Source organism: Sparus aurata, chromosome 20, assembly GCF_900880675.1.
Source record: "Sparus aurata chromosome 20, fSpaAur1.1, whole genome shotgun sequence".
Taxonomy (NCBI): domain Eukaryota; kingdom Metazoa; phylum Chordata; class Actinopteri; order Spariformes; family Sparidae; genus Sparus; species Sparus aurata.
In genome coordinates, this window is record NC_044206.1 from 16,297,525 (window position 1) to 16,317,782 (window position 20,258).

A 20,258-nucleotide genomic window follows, 5' to 3' on the forward strand; every position below is an offset into this window, starting at 1 on the left:
CACCCTAAAATGTGATGAGATTCATTTCAAAAGTCCCAGTTCTAAATAAAAAGGTCTGTTTTTTAGGATAAATTGATCACATGCTCGGTGTTTTCGAGGCATTAATTGGAGACGGGTTTTGCGTGCCACACTGGATGAGGTATTTTGATCCACTCGGAGCTTTTAATCGCTCCTTGTAAGCGCTTGCTTGCTTTTCACGGCATTAATGAAAAAAGCTGGAACTTTGGGGCCTCTCAGGACGCTTTACGGCTCCGAGAGGCTGATCCAGACATCCAGAGAGGCGGATCTCTCCGCGAGCCTGCAGCTGCATACAGCGGTGCTGGGCAGAGGGACGGTGGCTAGTTTTCATTTCAGAATAAAAACGGAAGTGGATCATTTAGAGGACATTTATTTTCACCAAACAGACAAAAATCCCACCTTGCGGTCACTATTTTGTTTTGAAAGTAAAACAATGTGCGAGTTAAAGCTCAAATTTCCTTTCTCTGCGTCTTTTCAGCAGCAGCAACCCCTTTCTGCCGCGACTTTCTTTTATTTTCTTAAAGGAAATGGCGCTCTCTTCTCGTTGCGGTGAGATTCACAGCGCCTCCCATTCCCAAACTCCGTCACTCCGTCACTCCTACCCCTGTGGTGAAAAAGTCTTCACACCAACCTGGGGATTGTCCACGTTTACAGCATTCAGACACCGCTGCCCTGCTCCACATCTGCAGCCCTCGGCCCCTTTTTTCTGCGTAAAAGCGCGCACCCGGCTCCAGGCCTCAAGTTGACCCGTTTTGTGGTTTTATCATCCTTCCTAAGTTATTTGTCGTGATTCTGCAAATATGTTTTGCTGCTGCTTTGCCCTGTTGCTCCTCACTACGTGGTCGTCCGTGGAGTGCAACCCCAGTCCCGTCCTCGGAGATGTAGTCGTGGACAGATACTTCATCCCCGAAGTCTGTGTGAGGGAATCCAAAAGCGGAGACATGGTCCGGTACCACTACAACGCCACGTTTGTCGACGGGAAAGCGTTCGATTCGAGGTAAGTTCATTTGATTTTTTTTTTTTTTTCTAAATGCATCCGTTTTAGAGTTTTTTTTCCCCTCTCTTTGCTCGTCCCTCCCTGCAAAGTTTGTAATTACGCTGCAGAGGCCAGACAATCCTGCTGCAGAGGGTTGGTGACGCTTTCAGAGAGCTGAGAGCCGGAAAGTAACGTTCACACTGGCTTCTTTAAAGATGTAGCCCTCCTCCTCCCTTTAAAAGTTGCCCCACTTCTGACATTTTCCCTTTGTCTTTTTCATCTTGTTTTTTTTTTTGCAGCCATCAGAGAGGAGAAGCCAAGGTGGGCCTGCTCGGGGAGGGTCGGCTCATCGCTGGCATCGATAAAGGCCTGCAGGGCATGTGTGTGAACGAGCGCAGAAAAATCACAGTCCCGCCTCACCTGGCCTACGGAAGCACCGGTGCAGGTAAGGAAAAATAACATCACTCTGCAGCAGAGAGAAGTTGGAAGTGTGTTGCAGAATTTAAAGACCCGTGAACAGGATGCTTAGATGCAGCACTGCAGATTTCCCAGAGTGATCGTTCAGAGGGTCATATTTGAGATTTCGGGTTGGCCCCAGAGCCTCAAGGGCCTCCAGAGCTGCAGTGTGTATGTGTGGAAAACACTCTTTATATAGGGGCCCCTTGTCAAAATGTAGTTAAAATGTTTTGTGTATCAGCTGATGTTATATTGACACACTGAGCAAAAACACATCGAAAAGATGTCTTTTCTAAATGTATTTTACGACGAATTCAAGTTTTTTTTTACGGCTTTCCAACGTTCCCCACTGACCAACTTTAAAATTACATTGCAAGCACTTTTATTTTGGACATTTTTTTCAACTTCAGTTACAGACATCTCAAGAACTTCTTGTCGTTCAAATAAAGTTTTAATGATGGCTGTATTTATTAAGCTATTTATCAGCGTAATTAAAAGTTTTATCATCCAACCTAGGAAACATTACCCTACCTGATTTGAAGTTGAATGAAAACATAATTCAAGCTGATAAACAGCTCTCCTGGTAAAGTGCACGCCTCATTCAGCCTGTTGAGGTTGAGGCTCGTGGTTGGAAACCTCCTCCTAGGTTTTGCTGTGTGTAGAAAAAACCCAGCTGTCATAAAAGCTGTAATTTTGGACCCTGTAAGGCTTGGACATTGTTCGTGAAGAGACGTCAAAAGAACTTTAATTATGTCTCTCCACTGGATGTCTCTTTGATGTGTTTTTGCTCAGAGGGAACATACTTGATATAATTCTTTAAAAAATAGATCATTTTTAACAGAAGCTAACTAACTTAGATGCATCAAACCAGGTTTATGACAGAATTCCAGCATAGAAACCTTGTTACTGTTGCTAAACTGAAGTTTGGACCTGATGACAAGTGAACCCCAAAATTACAGTTGAATCTGAAGGAGACATAAACGTTTGTGCGAAAATTCTAGGTAGATAGTCCATTATATCACAGAAGGGGTTCATCTTCTGGGGAACATGCATGCTGACATTAACATCTGGTGGACGTTGTCAGATGTGACATTTCACAACATACTGTGAACTATCTCAGGAATCCCAATAATACACAGGAGCGTCACCAGAGTCAGTGTTTCATCCTTTGGGCACCGCAAGTGTTTGGGGCAAAGTTTAAGGCAATTCATGCAAAGATTGTTGACTGATTGACCTACTAACAGACCAAAGTGTCTAAAAAATTTTATGTTTATGTCAACCTGTGCATCAAAATGTTATTTAAGTTGCCTGAAGTGTATCTTTTATTTCACAGTGTACATAAAGTGGTTACTCTATCAAGTACTAGTGCGCGTGAATAAAATTCAGAGCGATTGATGCAACTTTTAGCTTTCTCCCACCATCCTGTTTCATCTCGGGAGCTCGTATAAGGAAATAAGATCATTAAAGGTGTCATTTCAAAGAGGCGTGTGGATAATAGTGTTGTTTCTTCTCAACACTTCTTGAGACTGATGTGTAAGTCCAATCTAACCTTCATCTGACCACGTCTACAGGTGACGTGATTCCTCCAGACACCACCCTGGTGTTTGACATCCAGCTGTTGGATCTGTGGAACAAAGCCGACCTGGTTGTCACCAAAACCATCAACACTCCCAAAGACTGCAAACGCTCAGTGATGCGCACCGACTTTGTGCGCTACCACTTCAACGGCACGCTGCTCGACGGCACCGTCTTCGACTCCAGGTGAATTATAAAATGCTCTAATGAAGTGTTATCACTCTATTTCTCTAATTGGTATCTCAAGCCATGAATCAATGCCCGTCTGAGTGACCGATTTTCTGTATTTGTACTGCTCTACCAGGTATGTTGTTTGTTTGACTTTGCGCTTGTATGAGCCCTACCTAGCTACACAAAGAAGCAGACCCATGACTCGTTAGTGGGTGAGGGTTGGCTGATCAAGGGCATGGATGAGGGCCTGCTGGGCATGTGTGTGGGTGAGAGCAGACACATTGTCATCCCACCCTTCAAAGCCTATGGAGAAAAAGGATCAGGTGAGTCAAACGACATTAGGGGAGAGTAAATGATGGTTAAACGTATGACAACAAATCGCAGCCTGTTCTCACTCCCAGCGTGTCAAATACAGCAACTTGCGTACTTATTTTAAACAACACCAGGATTTTTTCCTTAACCTAACCTAACGTGGATTATACTAGTGCAGAGCTTGTTCAAAACATGCTGAAAGAAACAGGTGGTCTGCTAATGTGAGGGGTCGACTCATCCAGGCTCATCAAGCAACAATAAATATTCCAGCCCTTTAGGCTAACGTGAGCTAGCATACTACTGTTGACAAAAAACTTAAAATCTCACCTCCAGTTCTCACTGAAGAATACAACCTGTGTTGACCACATCGTCCCGCTCAATCCAGTTTGTTGTTTAACCACCTGCTTTACGTTTTTCCCTCACTGAAACACGTTAGTACAGCTGCGCCACGCTAACTCCCAATTTGTTTATGTCTGCTTCCCCACAGAATCATATTTGTTTACATGAGGGAGCACAGGTAATCAAACATGATTGTAACAAAAAATGCACAATTCAAAGTAATTTCAACACCTTTGCAAATGAAAGATGAGGGAGGAAGTACATGCTTCACGTCTGTCAGGCCTCCTGGATATACACACAGTGTCATTGGATGAGAAGCAGAGAATGTAAACATAACTTTAAATTGTTTACAAGGAAAACCCCCCGGTGCAGAAAATAAAGTAGGCCGAGGCAAAAGTTGAAAACCATTTAAAAATTGAAAAGTTAAAAGCAAAAATATAATTGCTCAAACATTAAAATGAAAAAATATTTTTAAAAATACTTTAAAAGGCCCATTTGTGTTGGGAATGAGACTCAGAAATGGTCTCTTCTCACAAATTGGACCTTTTTAATTGTAATGTTTTGTAGTGAAACAAGTGATTGCGTCTTATATTCTGTTAAATAAATAGATCAGATAGAAAAAAACCAAACGAGATTCAAAGAGGTAAGTGGAACATGGATTAGGTAACATATTGGTATGTTTGAATATTGAACACCTCCATCCTCTCTGCTCACCAGGGAAAGAGATTCCCTCCCAGGCGACGCTGGTGTTTGACGTCCTGTTGGTGGACATTCATAACCCAAAAGACAACGTCACCATTGACGATCAGGTGGTTCCCGAGTCGTGCACTCGCAGGACTATTGTCGGGGATTACGTCCGGTATCACTACAACGGTTCCTTCCTGAACGGAGCCACCTTTGACAGCAGGTGAGCTCAATTCACATGCCAGTTATAACACAGTGTCATTTGGAGGATTAGACTGATTCACTGGTAAAGACTGTTTGTACCAGAAACGGTTTTGCTTCTGGTAGATGGAAACCTTTGATATATCCATCTATATGTCAGTTTCCTTGAGGTATCACTCTAATAAAACTATTTGAATTAAAACCGTGCTTGTGTGTTACCACCAACAGCTACCAGAGGAACACCACGTACAACACCTACATCGGGATGGGGTATGTGATTCCAGGCATGGACCAGGCCCTGCTGGGAGTCTGCATTGGGGAGAGGAGGAGGGTCATCATCCCTCCACACCTGGCGTATGGAGAGCAAGGAGCAGGTAAGTCACCTTTCTTAACTGATTTAAATGCTACTGTTGATTAGTTGTTCCGCATCTGCATTGGCGGAGAGCTGAGAATCTGGAGAGAGGCTCAAAACATTCAAGAATAAAAGACAGATAGCAGCTAACACTCTCTGAATAGAAACAGAATAATTCCCAACACTGTTATCATGAAGATTTAAATGTGCGCTTGTGTTTTGTCCAGGTAACGTCATCCCCCCTTCCGCTGTGCTGGTGTTCGACATCCACGTCATCGACTTCCACAACCCCAACGACACCGTGGAGATCAAGATCCTCCACAAACCCGAGCTGTGCAACGACACCACCGAGGTGAACGACCTCGTCCGCTACCACTACAACTGCACGCTGGTGGACGGCACGCCGCTCTTCTCCTCGTAAGTCACCCAGATGCCTCACATGTATTTTAGAGCAATACAAATAAGCATATATAACCACTGCGATTTGTCCTCAGACACGACTACGACAACCTTCAGGACGCAGTGATCGGGGCGGACAAGGTGATCGACGGGCTGGACGTGGGCCTGCGAGGCATGTGCGTGGGGGAGAGGAGGCTGGTGACGGTGCCGCCTCACCTCGGACACGGAGAGAAAGGAGGTGAGGCTACAACTTTCTCTTTTAGTTGAGAAAATACAGGATTACATCAAACACAAACGGTCCAGACAATCGATAAAAAGTTAAACTTCTTCACAGATTCTAAGACAGAAATATTTAAACGGTGTCCTTTTTGTTTTCTGTCTGGCAGCCACTGGTGTGCCGAGCAGCGCCGTGCTGATCTTTGACATCGAGCTGATGAGCTTCGAGAAGGGAGTGCCACCTGGTTACCTGTTCGTGTGGCTCCAGGAGAGTCCTGCAGACCTGTTCGCAGCTCTGGACGTCGACAAGAACCAAGAGGTGCCGCAGGAGGAGGTAGGTTAATGCTGACAGCGTCACCACTTGCACTATGTCACATGGCACATAATGGGCACTGACCTGGGTGGTATAGGTACTCAGGTACTAGATTTGGCAAAATTTTGTTGTTTACACCAACTATTTTACAAAATGGTTTCAAAAGTAAAACTGTTATCTCCAAAGTAACTATTAAACTACACTACACACAAAAATGAAGTGGAGTAAAAACAATATTTCCCTTAAAACGGAAGTAAAATAAAAGTATAAATAGTGTCAAATTTCAATACTTAAGTAAAGTACAAATACCAGGAAAATTTACTTTGGTGATGTACTTGAGTAAATGTACTTCTGCTCCAAAAAGTAATGATAAAACTCCAACTAAAATTGGTGAAGACTAAAAATATATTAGTTTGGCGCCATCTGGTGGTCACATCAAGAATGGCATTACTTAAAAATCATACACTAATATTATTGGTTATGAACTGATCACTGATTATTAATAAATGATAGTGAATGATGAGCTGAATTCCCTGAACACTTGTGGACACTACAGGTGAGACATGAGGGCGTTTTCGACTGCAGTGTTTTCCTGAATGCAACCATCACTGGAAAATTGCTCTACAAACCTACAACTTCACTCTTTTTATCTGTTGACCCTTTTTTTTTTTTTAGTTCGGGGAGTTCATCAAGCTGCAGGTGGAAGAAGGCAAAGGTCGAATAAAGCCCGGCCTGACCATGGAGCAGGTCATCACTGACATGTTCAACAACCAGGACCGAAATAAAGACGGACTGATCAAGGCAGAAGAGCTCAAACTGAAGGTAGAAGAGGATAAAGAAAGAGAAGAGGCCCACGACGAGCTGTGATAAGGACTGACACGCTTACTCTCTCTCAGGGATGAACCCCAACACCTTAAAAAAAAAAAAAAACAAGCAACGAGAGACTTTTCACATACAGAATCGTGGTTTATTACTTTCTGTTACACATCGGACAGTCTTTTCAAATGACAAGAAAATAGTGCAAAGGGCCTTTTTTTTGTGGAGTGTTGTGTTGTTGTATGTTTGTTTTGATTTTGATTTTTGTATATCAGAAAACCAAACAAGCACCTTTTATTTGTCCCTGAAAGTCACATTGATTAAAATGTTTGTAAGAAACAGACAATTGTTTAATTTTTATCCCAGGACTCTTATCCCGGCTAAAGAAATCATCTGACATGGAAGCATCTGTATTCATGACGAATGAAGAGTTGCACCAGGACATCCCTAAACTGTTGATGGCAGCTGACATCATCTTTAAAAATCTGTTTTTAAAGTTGCACTTTTTGTTGCAAGATGCAGAACTGCAACATTTCTCAATGTCAAACTTGCAAAAATTTAACATCAAAGTGTTTCTGGGTCTCTTCTCCAATTGAACTGTCGGAGGGCAAGTTGCATTGTGGGTATTGTAGGAAGAAGAATGCATAGAATAGAAAATGCAATATTTTTTGCGGAGTACTTTTTCAAGCTTCCCTAAAAGCCAAATATGCCACATATTGGCAACAACAATCAATAAATTGTTGGTTGTAGCTAATGCTAGCTGAGCAAAACTCAACATCATCTTTGGTTGTTATATTTTTACCACTTGCATGTCACATAATGATCTTTTCGGTGATCACAAAAGAAGATGTCTACAACCGCGTGACTGTGAGAAATGTTGCTGCACTAAAAACTATTTTAAAAAATAACTTTTAAGACTAGAAAACTTTTTTTCATCAGAGCACTTTAAATGATGTGTATCTGTATTCTGTCCCAACAGTGAGGCCGTTTATACCTGGTATTAGCGTTAGCCTGGTGTGATCTCGACACAAGTGGACAGAATGCGTCTTAAGTGACCACTTGTGATTTGATCTGAGTTCCCAGCTCTATATGCAAATAAGCATGTTCACTGCTGGAACAAACAAAATAAACATCTTGCCGAATTAACAAGGAGACCCAAAAAATTAAGTAAGAGATAGTGTTTGAAAAGTTTCTCCTAACAAAAACTCACAAATTATTTTTTTTTCTTTTCAAGGGAGTCTGAGGACTTTCTCCAAGAGCAGTTACTTTTGACTGTCCCAGCTGTTTGAACACACTGACTTTCACCAGCTACACTGCATTTATGAAAGAAGACAACATTTTATTAATAGTGAACATGTCAAATTTCAAATTACAGTAAATAGTAACCAATACAGGCTACTTCTTTGTCACTCATGGAAAAAGGCCCCAGACTCCCTTAAAAAATCTCTTAATTTTGTAAATTGTTGAGTCAGGAGGAACTTTATAAACTTTGTGAAAAGCTGTGTAACACAAATTCTTATTCATTCGAAACTTCTTGTTAATTCGGCAAACGTTATAGAGCAAAACATTTTTTTCTTTGTTCAAAAAAAGGTTGTGTCCCAGTGATGTATGTGCTTATTTGCATATAGGGCGGGGAATTAAGATCCATTCACAAGTGAGTCACTATAGAGGCCTTCTAATACCAGGACACTTAGCACAGTTAGTTTTAGTCATTTTAAAAAGCACATATTTAACATAACACAGAAAAATTTGAAAATCTCAACATGTTGTACACCTGCATATGTACTAATGTTAAGAAACTACTGAATACTGCTTTCATCGTATTAGAAATATTAAAGCAGGTATTATTAATATTGATGCTTCTATCAGAAAAATAATTTAAAAGCTACAACATGACTCGCGGCCACCTTTCTAACCATACGATAATTAGACTGCACTGCAAGACATTAGTAGCAAACAGAGACGATGCAAAAATGTTTTTTAAAGGGATAGTTCATAGTTTTTAGACTCCCAGGAGTCAACTAAAACAAGCACCTTCATTGCCCTGTAACATTTTCCTATCGATGATTAATAAAACTCAATTTATTTATTACTAACTCATTAACTAGTAGAATAGCTTTAAGACTGATAGACTAGCACCATGCTTTAAAGAGCTTCTTGAAGTGGGTTGCATGAGGTATTTATCCATAGTTGATGTATTCACAGTTTGGAGAAACAGCAGAATATAGAAAATTACCAGACTCCTTTCACAAAAACACTAATTTTAACTTGTGGCACAAGGCAGTTGCCGGTCAACTGCTGCCACAATCAGACATTTTGTTATTGTTATTATGTGACTTTGGTGAATCTGAAATTATGCTTTAAAACACAGAAGTCACGCAATGACACAAACTATCCAATCAAGGCCGCGGTAGACTGCCAACTCCTGCGTTCTGCGAAGTAAAATGACTGTCTTTGTTAAGGGAGTCTGGTACCTTTGGAGAGCAAAATAAAAGGTTCAGTTTTCTGTTGAAAAATAGAAATGTAAAGCAATGAAAACATTCTGAATATAAGCGTACATTTAAACTTACATTGATTTTGTTAAGTGGGCCTTTTTCAGGATCCACGGCAGCGCCATCCACAGTAGGTACTCATATTATGGATTATTATTATTTAAGTATCTCATACAACCCAACTTAAAAAAACAGAACTATTCCTTTAAACACAGCTCATCCTCGTACTGTAAAGTAAAATTTAGTGCATAAAAAGTTCTTATCTTAAAATGGAGAGAAAAAAAGAAATACTAAAAATTACTTTAAAATTATTTAGTTGAGATGGTTCATTGGTTTTCCTGAATAGAAAAGAGTTTCTACTGTGATGTTCGCTGCATAAACTAGGGATTCTTTTAAACCTTTGGACGCAGGATGGCTTTGATAAACTGAAAAGGTCAAAAATACTCTCTGGTAAACACAGTGGTTTAAAAAAAGCCCAGCCTTAAGGTCTGGTTTGAGGTAAGTGATGATTGTCCAGCTTGCAGCACAGAGAATAGAGTGAACAAGTCCATCTGTGTGTACATTGCCCATTAGTGTCCTGTTCCACCCTGTGCGTTTTACTTGTTGTCTCCACATGAGGTAATGTGTCTGAGGATGGCGTTGGGGACGTCCAGCGTCTCGTCCTTCACCAGCACGATGTCAAAGGAGTTGATGTACGACTCTTTTCTCTCCTCCACCTGAGAAACAAAACACAGACAGTCAGGACCCATGTCCTAAAACTCAATGAGTTGATGTAAAGAATCCCAGGATGTCACCGTAGGTTAGTCTGACCTGGTCGTTGAGGAAGCCGATGGTGAGGAGGTTCTGGTGCTCAGAGACCCCGTCAGCCATGGTCAGGTCTCCTAAAGAGTCTCCCAGCAGCAGCACGTTGGGTCGACCCTGCAGCTCTCTGAGGCCGGCTGCACGCGACAGAGCACCTTCTCTCTTGTTGAAGGTGTGGATCAGTTGGCCTTTGAAGGCTTGCAGGACCCCCTTATTAACAAGAGAGTGTTAGAGTTATGGGAAAATTATTTTTGCACTATTGGTATTTATTGATGAAATTCTGAAAAAAACATATTGTGCATTGCTGAGAGGCAGGAAGAATCTTGGGTCATTTTTTTTATTCCAGTTAATGTCTGCTTACAGGGCTCAGTCCCTAGCCCATGATTATGTTTTAGGTATAATGGAAGAGCTTCTCATTTATTGGAATATTATGGAGGGCACTCCACACAATAAAGCACATGGTAAGAAACGTGGTCAAACTCACAGTCTGATCGAAGTCCATGTAGTTGGAGATGATTTGGACGTTGGGATGGAAGACGTGGTTCTGTTGAATCACCTCCTCCAGGACGTCTCCGACGCCGGCAGAGAAGATCAACAGAGGGACCTGCTCCTCCGCCAGACGGTCGAAAAACACTTTGTAGCCATCCCTGAAGAAATCACACACACCAAGATAAAGGATGACACAAGAACCAACAACACCTGGTTTAAAAGAATTTAAATGTAATGTTTTATTGCAGAGAACCTTGACTTTTTGAATTTTCTTTATGCATGACAGTGGAATAACTCTAATTTATTCTCCGCACCAGATATGAACACAGTGCGTACCTAAGCATAGCGTTGGATTCCTTGACAGCCTGGGCCAGCAAGTCCTTCCTAATCCTCTGCTGAATCAGCAGCTCATGGACTTTAGTCCACCTGTAGAGAGAAGCACAAGACCAATACAACATCTCCATTATGTTTTGATTGATTTTTCTGTAGTCTTCTCAGCAATGAGGAAGTTTAAAAGACTGATTTAAAAAAAAAAAAAATGATATCATGTTTGGTTGAACTGGTCCAAGCAACACTGATAAAAATCACAAGGGTGTCATCTGTCATTGTTAAATTGCAATTCAATTTACAGTGTACACTGAAAGACAAAGGCAGATTATAAAAGACGGTTTATTATTTACAACCGTCTGTTTGTTTCTTACCACTCCACCATGAGGGGCAGCTTCTCTTCAGCAGTCCTTCCCGGGTCAATTTCTATTGGATAGTAGGTGTTCAACAGCTCCCTCATCTACAGCGGATCCACAAAACATAATGAACACATATTAACAGATGTGTCACGATCTACTGGTTACAGACAAGATTATCTGACAGCTCACGGTCTGAAGCAAAATGAGTATTAAATGTCACTGAATGAAAACAGCTACAGATACTGCAGTGGAAACAATTATACAAGTGCAGAAGTGACACTAATTCACGGCTTTCATTATACCTGTAGCACATTTACCTTTTTAGTGCAGTCTTCGTTGATCAACAACCGGTTATCCAGGATGTCTGCAACAAGCAAGGAAGACATTTTTAATAGTCTTAAAAAGGACAACATAATAATGACATTTGGCCAAGATGACAGTCTTTTAAAAGAGTCAGTTATCTGTGGTCTGTGTTCTTACTGTGCGTGGTGGGCACTCTCTTGCCGTTGTGAGCGAATCTGGTCAGTGTCATGTCGAAGTCTGAGATAACCTGAGGAAATTTGAGGAACACAGAAACAAGATTTTGGTGATGGAACTGCAGTCAAATCTACTTTCACTCCCCATGACTTCAATTATTGAAGACATATGGCCCCGTCTGGACTGTCTACCATTAAGTATCTCTTCTGGTGTTCATAAACCTGATTAGCTGAAAATTGGCATGACTAACAGCTGACGACAGCACTACCTTACATCCAGAAAAGCCTTGTTTTGGTGTGAGAGTATAATCTCACTGCTGATTAAATGTGCAACACTCACCTGCAGGTTTCCTACACCTGTGCGCTGCATGGCGTGAATTGTCTCCTCCACTCTGCTGCGCTCCCTCATCAGCACCGAACACTTGGCCAGCTCTGGGATCTGAACAGGAAAGAGTTTAGTCCTATTATTTATTATAAAAGTCCAGACACAGTCCCTGGGAAAGGAGAAGGTTTTGAAATACCCCCCATATATTCTTTATTATTTATACATATATAATGTATTTTGTCAGGCATCTTGTTTTTATTGTTAGTGCACATTAATACACTTAAAACCCTGCACACATGCAAAGACACTTTCAAATCAGACTTTGTTTACTTAGCTCTGTAAAACGTCCTCACCTCGGTCTTGGTCAGCTGGTGCCATATTGCCAACACAGTCCGCACTTGTGTGTGGATCCAGGGGATATGGTATACCTGAATTTAAAGCCAAACGAAAAACTAATTTGAGTAATGCGCCATTTTATTTATCTTTAATTTCTTCCGAGTGTTCCTGGACATTTGTTTTTTTTGTATTCTTTTGGTAAATAAGAAGAGGAGTCCCATCAATTCACACTGTAAACCAGAGGAGGCTTTCAGTTACAGGTGCACTATATAGTTTTGGGGAAGAAATTTTACTCATAAGGGAAATATTTTCATTGACTGATTGACCTTAAATGACAACACAACTTCATATTGTTTTGCTTTGTTTATATGTGACGGACCCTGCCACCTTTCTTGCGTCAAACAGTGTTGTTGGGGCCTTATTTTCCTCTGAGAACAGCTTGTTTATTCAGTCATGGAAAAAATAAATCTTCCTGAGTTTGTATTATTACCCTATTAATATTGTAAATAATTATTCCCCAATACTACACAGTACCCCTTTAAATTAGCTTGTAATCCAGCATAAATGGAGAATAAGGTTTTCCCTGATAAAAGTAATAAATGAACTAATATTAACTTGGGTTAAAATTAAGCTATTCTATAGCTATACAGTTATTATTACATATTATTATGATTAGTTTCAATTTATATAATTTTTTTTCAACATATCACCATAGACGAGTGCTCACATGTTACAGTCTACAGTTACAGCTACTAACAAGCTGCCCGACAATGCAGCATATTCTCTATTTAAATGTTTGCACACCATGTTTAAGTCGTTATACAACAGTACACCATATTTCAATTAAACCACATTGTATTTAGTTGTTTTAGCATGCACAATCTGACATTATTGTGATTTAAATAGCCTGTTTGACTAGCAAACTACTAACGCTACTGTGTGTGACTGCCGTGATTACGTAACATCCAGCCGTTACAACTTACCATCTTCAAACTGACGAGTCAGCGAGCCGTGCACTGCTTTACGGAGCGACGGCTAAATGTGCATAATGCTAAAAGACTTGGTGTATCTATATAAACACTTAATAATTAAAAACCGGTGATGTAGCAACTAGCAGTCGCCTGGAGTGATTTGTTTACATCTGTGTTTGTCCCACTTCCGTTTTCTACTTGATAAGCACTTCGGTTCCGACGCACTTTGGTTCCTACCGCACTGGGAGCATTTCCGCCGTGGTACCTTGTCACCTCGCAGACAATAACAAATAATGTATGAATCTTAACATTTTTTAGACGTTTAATTATCAAGAAAATGCAATGTGCTAGAATGTGAGTCAAATAAAAAATATATTGAATTTATATAATTAAAAAAATCGCTGTTATTGACAGTGTGGTGAGCCGCTGTCTGATTTTCGTTGCACCTGAACTACAGTACATAGGGTAAGCATTGTCCTAGAGCAAAGTGAAGGTCCTAAAAGATACATATAGCCTACGTGCTTTTGCTTATAAAGATTGAACATTTTCCTCATGTTTAATCAGTCGTAAGTTTTATTTTACCGATCGTTTATCAGACGAATCCAAGTGACAGTTTACGCTCCTTAATGGTATTAAACCCAATTATTCCCACTCTGCCTGTTTGTTGAAATTTCATAATACAACACTCTTTACTCTGTAGGGAGTCTGCTGTGTTTGTTTCTCATGTTTTTTAGGGGGGTTTACAGGGGTGGGCTTTTACTTTATCTTATCTTTTATTTAGCTGCTTGAATATAGAACTATTTATTACGTATGCTAATGTTAAAAAAAAATCACTCCGCAGCTTCAAGAGCTTTGGTCTTTATTGTTACTCGTGAAAGTTATTTGTCAATAAAAGCCACAGTAATCACCATAACTTGTGTGACTTTAACAACAAAACTGTTGGGTTTTCCAATTCATAACATAAAGGCACACTAGACAGACAGACAGACCAACCAACCTACCAACTGATAGATAGATAGATAGATAGAGATGACGATAAACATATTTCAATATTTATCATTTATTGCAAATATCTGTACACTTGCAGCTCTTGCACATACAAATGGAATGACACAATATGTAACACAGTATATTTGGCTGCATGAAATCTGCATATATGGCACTGGCAAATCATACTTTAAAAACCTGAACTTGACACCCAGCCTCAAATGTGATATTCATATACAACTGCCAATCACTAAAATCTGTTTATTTCCGCACTGTTGCACTCTGCTGTAATCCTTTGGCTGTGTACGCTTTACACAAGGAAATTGGATCAAAATCTTCACCTAGAATTGATCAAATAAGCTGTTCAAATTATGTTAACGGAAAATTGTTAGGCTCACAAAGCATAATTAGATAATATTTATAAGTAGCTTAAGCTGGGATACCACAGGCATTAGCAATTTCCCCAGTGTCTGAGAAATACACTGAGCTCAACAACTGGTCCACACAACACTCTTGTTTTTGATTCTGAAGATTAAAGCCGAAAAAACAACACTGTACAATGTTATTACAAGTTAACATTCAAGGTCCTGTAAATACAAGTTAATTCAACTTTATCAATAAGGGGCAGTTGGGATTTTATGGCACAATTGGGAACATTTAGAGAACAATGTACAAAAACATACCAGCCTCCAGTTGTAATGAGTTTCACACGTCTTTCCACAGTGCAGTGCCCATCTGTGAACATGAGCTCTAATTGAAAAACTACAAGGCATAAACAAACCACAGTTAAACCAGAAACTTCTCAACATTATCATGGTTAAATTTGGTCCATCTTTCAAGCTGAGCAACAACCTGGTATCAAATAAAACCATTTTTGGCCAGTGGAAATACTAAAGACCTTAATCATACACAACTTTAAACATCCATTGGAATGGCAAAATATATATTTTGTGCAACACTGTATTTAGCAGTTTTTAATCATTGGGGATCATTCAATCTGAACACCCTGTTCCCCAATATGTGCTTTTCTCAATACTTCATACTTGCTACAAAAATTCAGATAAATGATTGTCTATTTCAAGTGGGGCACACACTATATACAGGCTATTTATGACCAACATTCATAGAGTTAAATCCCTACAGTGCAAAAAAGATAAAACCAAGGTGGAAATTGGAGGTAGGTAGAAATTAGATGCAAGTAATGACAGGAGTAGAAAGCTGAAGCTGGTTGTTACGGTAAGTTCATTACCCCCTAACTGATACGTTAAAATCACAAAAAATGTAGACAAGACATCATTTACTTATCTAACTTTACATCTCAACACTCAAATAAGTTTCACTCAGAACTATCATAATTTTATTCTGACTTGCACTACAACATTATGTTGACATCATTTAAGAGTTACTGTAACACAGACCACATAAAAAAGCTCAGCTAAGTTTTTTAGAAAAGAAATCAACTTTGTTTTTCATCACAGTATCATTTACTAGCAGAATAAAAGTAAGGCATAAGCTATAATGTAAGGCCAAAATTACTAGGTAAGACTGAAATCTTCCTGCAAAGCAGCCCCAGGTAAACCCATGCAGACATTTTACCTCACTAAAGGCATAAAATAGGATAAAATTGCGGTAACAACAAGGCATTTATTATTATTAAGTGCAAAAAATGTGCAGCTTTCAATCTCAACACTCGATTTGTGACTGCAGCTGCCTGCGCAGAGTGAGCGTGCGGCGATGGAGCTGCTGCATCTGCTGCATGCGGTCTCGCTGGCGAGCTAGGTTCTGGGGCATGGGGTACTGCTGGCAGCCATGAAGATACTGGTACGGGATGCGAACATGGCAGGCTGCGGCCCGGCAGCGTGGCTGAGGTAACGGCGGCAGCAGCATCCAGCGCTTCCTCTCTGCACAGTAACGGTAGGCCTCCCTGCGGTACTGCTTGTCGATGTTGGTGCTGTTCCTCCATCCGCCAATGATGAATACGTCTTCATCCAGGTAGCAAACAGCAGCGCCCTCCACACTGAGGACCTCTGGAGGGAGGCTGTCGAGGATGTCTTCAGAGATGTTTTTGCTTATTTTCTGCTGAGCCGCTTCAGCTGTGACCTTGTAGCTTTTGGCGCAGCAGGAAGCTGTGTGATAGAAGTTGGTGTTTGCAACAGCCATCTGAAAACTACAGTAGTTATCGATGAGTGGTAAGGAGTCCACTTCCTGCCACTTGTGACTCTCTGTGTCATAGCAAGTGGTCAGAGTGCTCAGTCCATCATCATTGTCCAGGTCTACAGGGGTCCTGGCCATCACGTATACGTAACGATCCTCCACGCTCACTGTTTTTACGTCTCGTAGTATCTTTGGTGCTGGGTCGAGGTTTTGCCACTCGTCCTGTTCAGGCTCGTAGACAGTGACGTCCTTAAAGCCGGGACTGAAGTTGCCATGACCACCGATGCTGTACAAGATGTCTTTAACACATGTGAGGCCGAAGGAATGCTTACGAGTTGTCAGGCTGCAGACCTGCTCCCAGGCGTTGAGGTTGGGGTCGTAGCGCTCCACCATCTTGGCAAAGCCCGGCTCCATGGAGCCGGCCACATAAACATGGCTGTCAGTGACTGCAATGGCGTGTCCGTCAAGGTGGTTGTGAATGTGTGGCAGGTTTACCCAACGGTCCTCAGCAATGAAGTAGCCCACACACTCACTCAAATAGTCTCCACCTTCTGAAACACCCCCCACTACCATGATTACATCCATGTTCTGGCCGAATCGTGGCTGGATTGCTGGCGTGGAGGAGGCACACGGCTCTAAGTCAGCTGACTTGAGGGTCTCGAGGTGAACAGCGTGGACCTCAAGAGCATCAGACACCAGCTGCTGACAAGCTGCATTGTTTCCCACTAAGGCCTCCTTCCTCACCACCCGTGTCAGGTAGGTCGGAGCAATCTGAGGCAGCCGCAAAAGCCTAAACAGCTCCTCAAAATGCTTCTCCCGCTCGTCTGTGTTTTGGCGGACCCATTTCACGATGGCCTCGAACAGCTCCTGTTCAAAATCCACAGTAATTTCCGAGTCAGACAGCCAGTGCCACACCAGGTGAAACGGCAGCGTGAAGAATTCCTCATTGCAGATAATCTTGTTGAAGTTCCTCCTGATCATCATGGCGGCGCACTTGGCCAGCTGCTCCAGGCTGTACATGTGGGCGAGGCTGTGCACGGCAACACAGTTGGACAAGCTCAACTTCCTCATCAGAAAGTCTCCGCAGAAGTTCTTCAGCTGCGCCAACAGGAACCTGTGTGAACATGTTGGCATTATCAGTCCATTCATGTATAAAGGTGGAGTTAAGTAAGTATAATCTGGACTACATGGACTACGAAAGCATGGAAAGTATACACTATTTTTATTCACCGGAAACAAATATTTTGCAGCTTTATTTTTCAATTATTCTGGCTAAAAAGTCCTTTGTCTAAATTGAAGTTAGATGCAGCTATGATGGAACTAACATGTGTTAACCAATATCCAGACATCAACAAACAGATGCAGCAACATAGGAGAATGAGGGAGCCATCAGTCAGGAACAAAATGTGTACACCCTGACCAGCCCTGACTAATCAAAAAGTGAAAACAACCATCTTGATGTAACATCGGTGTGTTAAACGACTGGCTCACTCTTGTAATTGTACAGCTAAGTAATGTTCACTTTGTAGAGGAAGTTTGTAGTCAACAGTTAAATAATGTGTCAATTAAAAGAAAGAACTTGGATTGGCAACTTGTTAAATTATAAGTCATCTGTTTTGCAAAAATGCCAAAAATGTACCCATTTTCTCCAATGTGAGCGTTGAGAGCAAGGAACTCAAATGCATCAACTTGAGCTTTTTGTGAAATTGTAATCAGCTTTTTTTGGATAAACCAATAAGGAAAATGAGAGCCCAACCTATATCTGGATTGGCCGATTTTCGGCTTTTGTTGGCGTATCACAGATTTATACATAGACAGATAGACAGACAGATAGATAGATAGATAGATAGATAGATAGATAGATAGATAGATAGATAGATAGATAGACAGATGCCTGATATGTGCTGATATGAAATTTTGCTTTTAGAGATAATAATGCAGAAATAGATACTTCGATCGGAATTATTCATTACCCGGTAAGTTTACTTTGTCAGTGCCCTGGATCATACAGACTATTGGTAAAGATCTAGGTCAACATGTAGGCCTTTGGTTGATTATTTGGCTCACATTCCTGCCAAGTGCACTGATGTTTCTATAATGACGCTATGTCTAAACAAGTAGTGCCAAGCTCCACAGGTGTGTGTGTGAACAGGTCAAACCTGCTGGCATGAGGAGACAGCAGGTGTGGCTCATGTAGTACAAACACAAGCTTGTGGGCAGCAGGCCAACACATCCGTGTCTAATAAGGGATGGCGGGTTGATTAAATGTGCGCTTTTTTAAATCAAAATTACCTGTCAGCGAGCTCCAGCACTTCGTGCACATTGGCAATGGTGACCCTGATCTGTCCAGTGTACATGAACTGAATGACGCTCTCCACTGTCTCCGGCTCTGGTCCTATGCTGGAGCTCCACTCCTTCAGCTCCACCCGCCCGGACACGGACTCTGAAAACTGTCCGCCGAGCAGCAGCGTGAAGTACTGCGACGCCGCCGACAACACCGAGCGGTGTGCGGTTAAGGTCTGGACCCTGTCCGCGGACTCCCCGGCGGAGCTGAAGACCAGCGTCACGTCGCAGAACAGCCCCGCCTTCCTCTGCTCGTTTTGCCGCCGGGAGAGCTCGGAGCAGTAGGCCCAGCAGGTGAACTCCTCGGCCTCCTCAGGCTCCCCGTCACCTGTCCGCGCTCCCGGTGCGCCGCTGCTCCTGCCGCCGTCCTCCAGCTCCTCCGCCGCCGCTGCCATACCGCAGCGGGAAACACTCGGAGGCAGGTGAAGGCGCTTAACTATCTTCGGGAGCAAATCATAGGCATATAAAACACACGCAAATAAACATTCAAAAACTAACATGCATGCGTAGTGGGTCCACAGCCCTGCTCTGAAAACAGGAGTGCTCACTTCCGTATTTAACTAGCTGCCCAAATGTTCTCAGGTTTTGGCTGGACGTCAATAGGAGGCTCTAAGATTCAAGCTAATATCTGCGTTTCCACTGGAGACATATGTCCATGACTGGAGTACAGTAGAGTCCGAGGTGTTATCGATATGTTTTGTATCGCTATGACACAGTAATATGTCTTTATTTTAGCAACAATTAACTTTGGATAATGCGTCGTTGTCGCGCATGCGCGTAGCGAAATATCCAGCGGCTGACGATGTACACTTGGTAACACCTGCATAGATAAGCATCTGTTCACTATTGTGATCTTTTTATGTTATTGGGGTAGTTCCATATTCATAAAGCTGAATGTTTAATTCAACTCCATCCTGTAAGTTATTTTTGCAATTTAAGCAGATTGTTACTTTGTGTCTCCAGAATCATTTCAGCAGATAAAATATACTGAGTTTTAATTAATTCTCCAAAACAACACAGTGCCCCTTTAAATAATAATAATAATAAAACACACACACTCAGTCCAGGCGCTATCAGTTAGATTTTTTGTGCTTTCTAAATTTGAGTTATCTTTATATTTTAGCAAATGACAACCAACTGACTGTAATACCATATTATTTGGTAGTAAACAAATCAGTTTCTTTTTAATTTTACACTGTGGTGATGCGTTTTTAAGGTTTCAGGACAGTGTTTTATTTGCATGAAGGGTGGTAAAGTTAGTATTTATTGAATGCCACACACAGATCAATATAATATGGATGTTTAAATTTCAAGTTCTAATGTACATTATGTCTCCATTTTTACTCATGAATTTACATTTCCCTGTGTGT

General features: G+C 41.4%; 3 protein-coding genes across 3 annotated transcripts; 1 reads left to right on the plus strand and 2 right to left on the minus strand.

Annotated features, from left to right (window-relative positions):
* Positions 1-574: 574 nt before the first annotated feature.
* On the plus strand, positions 575-6,945 carry fkbp10b (FKBP prolyl isomerase 10b). The gene is made up of 10 exons (XM_030399883.1): positions 575-1,015; positions 1,294-1,439; positions 3,022-3,211; positions 3,374-3,519; positions 4,565-4,754; positions 4,961-5,106; positions 5,312-5,501; positions 5,579-5,721; positions 5,870-6,033; positions 6,688-6,945. The coding sequence occupies exons 1-10, from the start codon at positions 819-821 to the stop codon at positions 6,877-6,879; spliced, it is 1,704 nt and encodes a 567-aa protein (XP_030255743.1). The 5' UTR covers positions 575-818; the 3' UTR covers positions 6,880-6,945.
* A 12-nt stretch (positions 6,946-6,957) lies between these two features.
* On the minus strand, positions 6,958-13,588 carry LOC115570984 (7-methylguanosine phosphate-specific 5'-nucleotidase-like). The gene is made up of 10 exons (XM_030399886.1): positions 13,417-13,588; positions 12,451-12,525; positions 12,113-12,211; positions 11,777-11,846; positions 11,614-11,660; positions 11,312-11,397; positions 10,947-11,036; positions 10,606-10,768; positions 10,131-10,331; positions 6,958-10,036 (listed from the first exon to the last, which is right to left on the minus strand). The coding sequence occupies exons 1-10, from the start codon at positions 13,417-13,419 to the stop codon at positions 9,917-9,919; spliced, it is 954 nt and encodes a 317-aa protein (XP_030255746.1). The 5' UTR covers positions 13,420-13,588; the 3' UTR covers positions 6,958-9,916.
* Positions 13,589-14,448: 860 nt separating this feature from the next.
* Positions 14,449-19,725, minus strand: klhl11 (kelch-like family member 11). Its single transcript, XM_030401434.1, has 2 exons — positions 18,838-19,725; positions 14,449-17,659 (listed from the first exon to the last, which is right to left on the minus strand). The coding sequence occupies exons 1-2, from the start codon at positions 19,386-19,388 to the stop codon at positions 16,075-16,077; spliced, it is 2,136 nt and encodes a 711-aa protein (XP_030257294.1). The 5' UTR covers positions 19,389-19,725; the 3' UTR covers positions 14,449-16,074.
* Between the last annotated feature and the right edge of the window lie 533 nt (positions 19,726-20,258).

Bases quoted from the DNA above. Each gene is read 5' to 3' on its own strand.
- fkbp10b (XM_030399883.1), top strand. From the start codon at position 819: ATGTTTTGCTGCTGCTTTGCCCTGTTGCTCCTCACTACGTGGTCGTCC. The intron at 3,212-3,373 runs GTGAATTATAAA...AGCCCTACCTAG, and splicing joins GGCACCGTCTTCGACTCCAG to CTACACAAAGAAGCAGACCC. The intron at 4,755-4,960 runs GTGAGCTCAATT...TACCACCAACAG, and splicing joins GGAGCCACCTTTGACAGCAG to CTACCAGAGGAACACCACGT.
- klhl11 (XM_030401434.1), bottom strand. From the start codon at position 19,388: ATGTTAGTTTTTGAATGTTTATTTGCGTGTGTTTTATATGCCTATGAT. The intron at 17,660-18,837 runs GTAATTTTGATT...ATGTTCACACAG, and splicing joins GTGCTGGAGCTCGCTGACAG to GTTCCTGTTGGCGCAGCTGA.
- LOC115570984 (XM_030399886.1), bottom strand. The intron at 11,661-11,776 runs GTAAGAACACAG...TGCTTGTTGCAG, and splicing joins GAGAGTGCCCACCACGCACA to ACATCCTGGATAACCGGTTG. The intron at 10,332-10,605 runs GTGAGTTTGACC...CTTGTTAATAAG, and splicing joins ACATGGACTTCGATCAGACT to GGGGTCCTGCAAGCCTTCAA.